The sequence below is a fragment of the Sinocyclocheilus anshuiensis genome, unplaced genomic scaffold (assembly GCF_001515605.1).
Source record: "Sinocyclocheilus anshuiensis isolate Anshui unplaced genomic scaffold, SAMN03320099.WGS_v1.1 scaffold145, whole genome shotgun sequence".
Lineage (NCBI taxonomy): Eukaryota > Metazoa > Chordata > Actinopteri > Cypriniformes > Cyprinidae > Sinocyclocheilus > Sinocyclocheilus anshuiensis.
This window is the reverse complement of record NW_015537973.1, coordinates 497,646-507,320: the sequence shown is the minus strand read 5'-3', so window position 1 is coordinate 507,320 and position 9,675 is coordinate 497,646. Positions and strand designations below refer to the sequence as shown.

At 35.5% G+C, this 9,675-nt stretch overlaps 1 protein-coding gene across 6 annotated transcripts in view; it reads right to left on the bottom strand.

Annotated features, from left to right (window-relative positions):
• Window positions 1-837: 837 nt before the first annotated feature.
• The window catches only part of LOC107670743 (serine/threonine-protein kinase DCLK2-like), a 62,476-nt gene continuing 53,638 nt past the window's right edge, over window positions 838-9,675 (bottom strand). Inside the window, exons 16-19 of one of the 6 annotated variants that reach the window (XM_016463506.1) lie at window positions 8,897-8,983; window positions 8,446-8,559; window positions 3,437-3,449; window positions 1,645-1,762 (exon numbers count right to left, since the gene is read on the bottom strand). In XM_016463506.1, coding sequence (XP_016318992.1) covers window positions 1,746-1,762; window positions 3,437-3,449; window positions 8,446-8,559; window positions 8,897-8,983 — 231 coding nt within the window. In that variant the 3' untranslated portion in view covers window positions 1,645-1,745. Of the gene's footprint in view, window positions 1,763-3,436; window positions 3,450-6,734; window positions 6,818-8,445; window positions 8,560-8,896; window positions 8,984-9,675 lie in introns of all 6 variants that reach the window. The other 5 variants (XR_001632118.1, XM_016463471.1, XM_016463480.1 and 2 more) reach the window with 5 other exon arrangements.

Below are 9,675 nucleotides of genomic sequence, written 5' to 3'. Positions count from 1 at the left end.
CAACTCTAAACTATTGCAAAATGACCCCAGAACACAGTAGTGCTAGTCACACCCTCTTAAGAAAACACACACCCACAAATGCGAATTGCTTTCTTGTGTTTCTTCAGCAGAGTCAAAAAGTCAAGCAGTCTATTTTCAAACATACATTTCAAGAAAATGTACTTTCAAGTTTCAGCAGGACAAGTTTCTTGCCAATTTCAAAGTCTTTTTCTAGTAGCATGTTTAGATCCACCCTAAAACGTGTTTAGCTATTCATAACCAGGACGTGAGCTGACCACGTCATTAAATACAAAAGCAAAGCGGATCTTTCATATCCAAAGCACCTATATACAATTAATCACACATTAAGTTTTCAAACCCACCCTGGGTGCTGGAATCGGAAGCCAAACTGAAAGAAGAAGAAAGCAGGGAGACGAGCAGACGACCACTATACAGACAGTACTGAACGCATGTTAAAGGATGGGTTACACTAAATTACTTTTAAAACCAGAACAGATTTGAAAACAATAGGCTTCATTCACTTGCTGACTTTGTAAATAGTTACAGAGAAAAACCAGACAGCATATAATAAAAGACTGAGGGTCACACAGGGTTGCCATGTCCACCATTTTCCAGCAGAAGTGCTATTTGCAGTGTGAATAGTTCACCCAAAAATGAAAATCAATTTGCTGCAAAACATGTATGAATTTCCTTCTTCTGCTGAACATAAAAGAAGATATTTTGAATAATGTGGCTAACAAAATTCGATATACTATGGAATTCAGTGGGGACCAGAAACTCTTTGGCTACCCACATTCTTCAAAATATCTTCCTTTGTGGGAACAACTTGAGGGTGAGCAAATGATGACAGAATTTTCATGACAGCTAGACAGCTAGATGTTACGTTTTCTGAATAAGGGGGAACTAGTAGGGAACCTTAAAGCTCTATTATGAAAGCACTGTTTATTGTGAAATTGTGTATAATGTAGAACATTGACTGTAAAATATGTATTTTAGGGATATTTTTTGATATTTGGGATAGGGTTATTGAGCTAGTTTTGGGCCCTTTTTGATTAGTCACTGGTTTAGTTTTGTTTCGCAGACCTGGCAACCCTGCTTTTAAGTCTTTCTGAACACAACAAACACCCTCAGAGACTGCACATTACTGCAAGGAGACACAAATTTAAACAATATGTGTGTTCTAAATATCAATGTTTGTTATTCTCTTAACTAGTAGAATCAGAATCTGTAAATAAAGAAATTATAGTGCTCATCAAACACAATTTTCTGTGAAATCTGCAGACTGGCTCTTGCTTTGGACAACGTACTCGTCCAGACTGTACAAATTGGGGCAAAAGTAGTGTAGTGTATTCCAGCCTTTTAGCTGGCTGCTAGCATGAAGTTTCAAAGATTTGCAGAGTTGCTATATATTTATGCATTTACTGTATATTTGAAATGGTCTCCATATTATTTCCCTTAAATAGTATTATTCTTCCTTTGGCAGGCCCTTGCTGGCCTCAGCCTCAGCACTGCATTCTGGGAAGTGGGGAGGTGGGGCAGAGTGAGGAGAGGGCAGAGGTGCTGATGGTGCATTGGGGGTTGTTGAGGCTAAAGGCTCAACGGGAGCAGCACTCCTAGAGTCCTCCAATTGGACAGATGAGCGTCCCCTGTGGGAGCGTCGTCTCTCTGGGTGGGTGGAGGAAGGGCTCTTTCCTGGAGGAGGGGGGCTGCGGTCCTGACGCCGGCGAGAAAGCTGGATGGTTTCCTTATCTAGAGCTGTGTTCTACAGGAGAGACACAATATGTTAATGTTCACATGAGGTGCACCCACCCAAAAATGGAAAGGAAACTGAAAACAGTTCAGTAGGGAAAGAGTAAGTGAGATGAAGTTATGATCTGGGAGGTCAAGAGAGAGATCAGTTTAATCTTAAAGGCACAGTGCACCCAAAAAAATTAAAATTCTGTTGTCATTTACTCATGCTCATGTTGTTTCAAAATTGTATTTTTTTCTGTGGAACACAAAAACTATATATTGTGAAAAGTGTCCACAGCACAACTTTCACTGTATGGACAAAATAGGCAGTTACACTACACGTTTGGTTCCATTGACTTCATATACATTTGAATGCAGCAGACAGGAAATCTAAGTTAATGCAAATTTCACTGCTGTCCAAAGTTCAGGTTTAGTAAACTCTGCCCCGTAAATAAAGAATGCAAAAAAAGCTTTAAATCTGCAGCAGGATTGCAGTAAATTGGATTAGCTGGCGTATTTTTACATATACTGTATATTGAATTATTTTTTGATTTTTTTCAAAAGAGAGTGTGATGTCATATCACAACTGTTGCAGTGTCCGTAGAAATTTCACATGCTCCAAGTGTAGTGTGACCGTGGCTTTAAAGGGTCATTTTTCATTTGCACTGGCAAATGGTGTCCTTCTACTTTGCAACAGTTGAATATTTTGCATATTTGAAAACAATTTAGCAGTTAAAAGTTACATTTTTTGTTTTTAAATATATATTTAATTGAGCTTTCAATTAAATTGCATGTGTAACAAAACTTGTTCCCACTTTTTTTTTTTTAAATAACTTAATTCAAGTAGTAATTCAAACTACTTTCTGTGTGTAAAGGTCATTGCAGGTGATGGTTTATCTGAGGGGTGCATAGTGAGTTCTTATTAGTTTTCATGACATTTGCTAAATTTATGACAATTTTACATGTCAGAATGTCAGAATTATGTGTCTGTGAGTTTTATGCTGATAACTTCCAGATTTTACATTTTAATCTAAAATATTATGCGTATTTAATCTCAAGTCTTATAAATAATCTTAATATTTAGTATAGAAATGTCCCTCAATAAACTATCATAATGGCAGCCTCCATAGAGAAGTCTGGATTTGTGCTAAAAAATTCAAAATAAAAATGTCCTCAATCTTCCATTTACTGAATAAAACACACACAAAAAAAACACAAATCAATATCATCTTTTGTGTTCTTCAGAAAAGAGGCAGGCACTTGAACAACATGAGGGTGAGTAAATTAAGTACATTTTTACAAGTACAAAGTAAATTTTGTGTATCCCTTAAAGCAATAAAGCAAGTTGTTCTGTGTTTTCCCCATAGCTGTAAGAAGAAACATGTTCAAACTAAGATATATAAAAGACAGTATGCATGACCTGGTTTCACTGAAAAGTCAATACTATTGATCACGTCACAGGTGGGAGAAGAAGACCACCGCAGTAAAAGAGACTGGAAAATGGCAGAGAGTGAAAAACACCACTGAAGTTCATAACAGAATTAAAGCGAGTGAAGAATTCTCTAAGCTGACAACTTTCCATGTCTTGTAGGGGAAAATGATTATCTTCAGTGATGTTACTGTCACTTTCTCCCAGTATAAGAGTGTATGTGTGAGGAGACAGAGGCGGAGAGGGAGGAGCATAGCAGTTAGTGTTAGTACATACCATTGCCTTGGAGCTAGTCAAAGGATAGCAATGCCATGGGGAGAGCAGAAGCAGAGGACAGAGACTAGTCTTACTCACAGAGCACATACAGCACAAATTCATACACAACACTAACATAACCTCTAACACTTCAGCTGAGGGACATCTCACAAGGACTACTTCAGAAACACTCAGTTTGCCTGATTAAAGCAAAATATAGCCACTTAAAGGGGCAGTTCACTCAGAAATTAACATCGTGACATTATTCACCCTCATATGCTTCCAAACACACATGATGCTATTTTTCTTATTCATACAAGCTGTCAAGATCCAAAAAGGACAATAAGCACCATAAAAGCATGTAAATATAGTCCATACGACTCTCCTGAAGACATATGACTTTTTGCATCTGTTACAAGTTTGATGTAATGACGTGTTTTTACAAGAAATGAGAACAAATGTCATTTGCTATTACTGACGTCAAACACGTGCCATAGGCACCATATTTAATTTGAAAGCTGATTATCAGCGCATAATAGCTTAAAGTTTAGTCTGGTCTTTACAAAGCTATCATTTCAGAACACCTGGAATCAGAGGTGGACAGTATTTTTTTTAATCTCATTACTGCACTTCAATACAAGTTTTAAGCATCTGTAGTTTACTGGAGTATTTTAATTGTGGTAAACTTTTACTTTTACTTCACTACATTCCAAATCATAATAATGTACTTTTTATTTGACTACATTTTATAAAAATGTCATTCCTTGTTCCATTTTGAACTGGAGAAATCGTCACGCACTATCAGACGTATAGCAGTGTTTGATAAAGAACACTGAAGATAAGTAAACAGCCAGTGATTAAATAAAGAATATGAAACTAATTACAAGCAATAGGACAAAAAAAAAACTACAGTAAAACAAATAAATAAGAAATGCTACACACATTATATGAAGTAATCAAATATATAAATACACTGCATATTCTTCACTGTGTAAATTCAGAGTCCTTAGCCATCTTCAAGAATCAGCTAAAAATACATCTCTTTCATCTTTATTTGACCCTCTAACTCTAGCACTCTCTATTCTAATTGTCCCTTTTAGACTTGCACTCTATTCATTTACTAACTGCTTGGTTTCTTAAAAAAAAAAAAAACTAACACTAGCTTTTCTAATATTTTTGTATTCTATCTATTTGTTTTCTTTGTATTTATTATACAATTAACAAAAGCAAAAAAAAGGCCTCTAACAGAGGCTCTATTCTTTTTCTATTCTATCTGTTTTCTTTTTAAGGAATATTAGACTGCTGTCACTTTAAGAGCTGCCTGTATCCAATATACTGTTACACGTGTTTTCTTTCTCAGATGTTTGCTTTCACTTAAGACATAAATTACTGTGTTTACGAGGATACTTGCAAAGACAGCATTTTGACACATACAAGTTTGTATATTTAACCATTCAAGGCCTATAAGCCCTCCGTTCAATACTCCCATGCTCTATGAGCACAGTCTTCACGTATGGGCGCCTCAGAGTCTCAGACAGAGCACAAACATATAGCAAAATTAATTCTCTTTCTATGCTAATTGCATTTTAACAACTTAAAATCACTCGTTTTTAAACTGCAATGCTTAAAAATGCTTGCAAATTGTACGTTTTCATGACCACGAGCACAGCAATGTGAGCATGTAACTGCGACAGAGACGATAATCTCTACCGGTTGACAAATTTCGGTTAATTGTGTCCACTGGTAATATCGCCCACCTCTAATGTGGACATGTCCATATTTGTGTATTACCATCTGAACGGGGTTTAAAAACTACACATAATGTTAAATAACCAGATTAATGCATCTACCCCGCTGCCACGGCAGTTTCAAATGATGTAAAACGTTGTATTTGCGTAGTTTCTCTCAACACATTTTGCACAATGTGACATCTGTTTTTCTATTGTATATTTATATTTGACAACACACAATTAGTTTTTTCTCATTTTTATAAACTATATGGTATATTTTCTTATTTTTGCACACTTAAATTATCAGTAATTTTAAGTAGTCGTTATCCACGTATGACGTATTTTTAGTAGAAGGATAGAGTACATAAAATTGCTAAATAAATAAACATTCATCAGTCTGTACTTTTAATACTTAAGTACATTAAAAGTCAGGTACTTTTGTAGTTTTAGCCATGTAAAATTGAAAAGGAGTCCTTAATATTTTTACTGGAGTAATATTTTAATAGGGTATCTGTAGTTTTAATCAAGTATTTGATTTGTGTACTTTGTCCACCTCTGCCTGGAATATAATAAATTATCCATATAGATTTTTTTGGTAAAACCTCACAGACCATGGTTAAAATACCCATATGACAATTCTTTAAAAAAAAAGAATTTGGAATGACATGAGGGTGAGTAATTGGCAAAAGCTTCATTTTGGGCTGAGCTATTCCTTTCAATTGTGACATGATCTTGAATCTTTGGTACGTTCCTCAGCTGTGGACAAAACCAGTTATAAAAAAGCTGAAAATAAAAAATAAAATAGGATGTGTCTGTACCCTATTAATACATCTAAATATACTAGCTGTAAAATTAAAAATAAAATAAAATTAAAAAAAATGAAAATAAAACATTTAATTGAAAGGAAAACCAAGTAAATCCTAATTTGATCTAAAAAAAATAAAAAATCTAAATAACTAAATAAAAACTTTCAGTGAAATATTTAATCCAAGGCAATTTTTGTACATAATTATGCATCTCTCTCTCCCGGTCATTATTGTTATTAAATTACAATACTGCCAGAAGACAGCAGAGTTTCATATTCTCAATCCTTTGAAATTTTGATGGCAATGGTCAAGGTCCTAAGAGTGAGGTTCATTTTGAGGACGTTGGCAGCTGCCATGAAATAGACAGTCTCTGGATTAGGTAACAGAGAGAGAGAGAAGCCATCGGGTTGCAGTGTTAATTTTACAAGCAGTCAGTATTGCATGCATGCCAATACAAACCTTTCAGCTAGAGCTCAGAAAGAAACAATATACAGCAATAATGTGCAAAGAAGCCATATGGCACAGAATATCACAGCCATTTAAAGAGCCACCATGAACATGGAGTGGAATGAGAAGATGGAAAGACAAAAAGTGGACCAGATAATGGTTGGGACATGAGGCATGGCATGATTGTTGTCTAGAATTAGATGCAAGACCAGCAAATGCTGGAAAAACTCCAGTAAGAGGGAATAAGTGGCAGTCAGAGTGCAGAGACAGCTAGATTTTAGTATAGTCAAAGAACTCAAGCTCATTAAAAAGAGGTTTAGGTTTGGAGTCAAATACCCAATATCCAGTGCTAGACATCACTTCGGGTCTTGGGAGAGCAAGGAAGGGGCGTAGATACAGCCCTGCCCTTACAGTTCAAACTGTCAAATGAGATTCACATCAATACACATTTAGCCAGAGTCCCTGCTGCTGCTTTTTTTCCAAGCAGAGAAGGGAACAAAAAAGGACCTTAGATTTTTAAAAAGCTTAGGGTTTTTACAATGTATTTTAAAGGAAAATGATGCCATAAACAAATGCTTCCTATACAATGTTTAAATTAATAATGTCCACTAATATGATATTTATTCATTTTATATCTCCAGCCAGCAGAATCAATGCAGATATATAATGAATATTCAATATACCACTTAGCAGTTATTTATACTGAGGTCTTAATTTCAAATATTAATAATGAAATTTCCTTTCTGCATGATGGGGTCAAGTCCAAACAATGAATGACAGTCAGTATTCTTGATCATGGCAATGCTGCAGACAAGATGAAGACCAGTGACAACACTGAAAACAACACATTTGCAGAGACAAACGCCTTAATGAGAGTGAGAAGAACTGAGACACAAGTCTGGCAGTGAGGGGTTTATGGTGCAGTGAACTGGGATGGGAATTTAATAAGACATGAAGGTGGAAATGGCTGAAAATGCTTCATCCATGTCTGCCTCTGAGCTCATAAAGAACATTCTGCCAAGCAATAAAGAGATTATGATAAGTCCTTCAGTAATTTTCAAGCACTATGGAGAGCAACACTGGCCACATGTTTTTTTTTTTTTCCCAATGGGCTTGGTCCTGTATTTAACATATCTTGTCTAATATATGTATTTTTGAGCATCAAATCAGCATATTAGAATGATTTCTGAAGGATCATGTGACATTGCATTAATGGCTACTGAAAATTATTCAGCTTTGCCTCACAAGAATAAATTAAAGTTTAAAATACATCCCAAAAGAAAACAGTTATTTTAAATAGCAATAATATTTCAGTTTTATTTTTTTCCTGTAATAATATTACTGTTATTGCTGTATTTTTAATCAAGTAAATGCAGTCTTGGTGAGCATAAAAGATTTTACATTAAAAACATAAATTCTTTTGAAAAAATAAATAAAAAATACAACAATAGACAAAAATTAATGGCATATAGTCATTGAATATAAGCATAAAAACAGTATACTCAAATATATACAAAAATATACGTCTTTGGTTAGCTCTCTTGTGGATTATGGGTAGTGTAGTTTTTATACATCAATTTGGCTATTAAACACAAATATTTAAAGAGATTTTCCAAATATGAATTACACTACTCATGGTATGTCTTTGTTGAAAGGTTTATACATTATGGAGATATGGAGAAAGTGAATGGGATTTTTTTACTTGTGCCTGATGTGCTGCATCTAAAGTCATGTCCAAATTCATAGCTCTGGCATATTTTGTCCTGTGCTTGCTTACAATGCAATAATCTCTAATATTTGCTGAGATTTAGCAGTTATGTAAGTCATGAGCTCTGAGGGAGACAAACTGATTGATTTGATGCTGGTGTCCACAGTGGCTTTAAATTCAGTTACGGCTATGCTTCAGAAATATTTGTAATCCAAGTACTAATCATTAGGGGCCGAGAGGATGACATTGGTTATTTTTTAAGCGTAGCATATTAACAGACGACAGCAGCTGCAGTTATGATGTGCAGACTGTTTCTCATGTGTGAGTGTGTGTGCTCACCATAATAACAGAGACTCCAGGGGAAGTGTTGCTCTGTTTCTGCACAGAGTTAAAGTGCTTTTTGAGTTTACCTGCCACCTCCATCTTCATATTGTTTTCCATTGCAGCATCGTCCTGTTGGTTATTGAAGTGGATTAGCATAGGCCAATCTAATGGTGAGCAATATTACGGTGTTCTCCAGAGCATTCAGACTAAATTGTAGGGTTCAGTTTGAAAAATAATTTGAAACATAAATCAAAACCACCTCTAATACAGCTCAAATGACACAAATAATTGTTTAATGAGTAAGTGTGCGAGTGAATCCCTTGTGGCCAATCAGGCTACTCAACATTCAATAATGTCTAAAATACATTTGGTGTATTATATTTTATAAATAGAAATCTGATACTGTAATGTAGCACATGCATTACCTAAGTCGCACATACACACAGCAATAAAACTTTTCACACACATTTACCGTGACCCAGGGGTGAGACAGCACATCCTCCGCTGTGTATCTGGCCTCCACATTCACCTGTAGCATGTGACCAATCAACTCCTGTACCAACACACCATGATCATATTTTCAATAAACAGACTTCAAGAAAGTTTACTAAATTTTTAGTAGGGCCGGGTAAAAAATATCGATATCTTGATATTAATCGATTCTCATTTTTACGGAACGATATCGATTCTTAAATCCCAAGAATCGATTAGTCTAGCCTGTTTTCAGTTAATGGACGGAACATTAAGGGCACTTCCCATCCAATATATCACAATAAGCATTGTGCTTTGGTACTTTTAATATGAAACAAAGTCTCAGATTTTAAATTCTGTCAATTGTATTGCAGTATTCAAACAATAAATGCCGTTTTGGCGCTGTTTAATGTGGAGTGACAGATCGCTGTAGCGCCTCGATCAACAGACGCAGCAGCACGAGGCTCACGTGAACTGATCGTCTCCTCCACATTAATACCAGTTTCAGCACAAAATAAACATGACTAAACATCCGAAGGTAAGCTAAAAGAAAGAGTACAACTTTACAGTCCGCATCCTGTCTCATGTAATCGCTCAATCAGTGTTTCAGCCGCGCAAAGACGTCAATATAACAGCTTGTAAACAATGTCACGTAACGTCACATTTACCTCAGAAAAACATATTCGGTGACCATAAACTCATTAGTCAGATAGAAAAATAAACTGTAGAGGTGCATTTTGCTAAATATATGCACCATATAACATATTCATTATA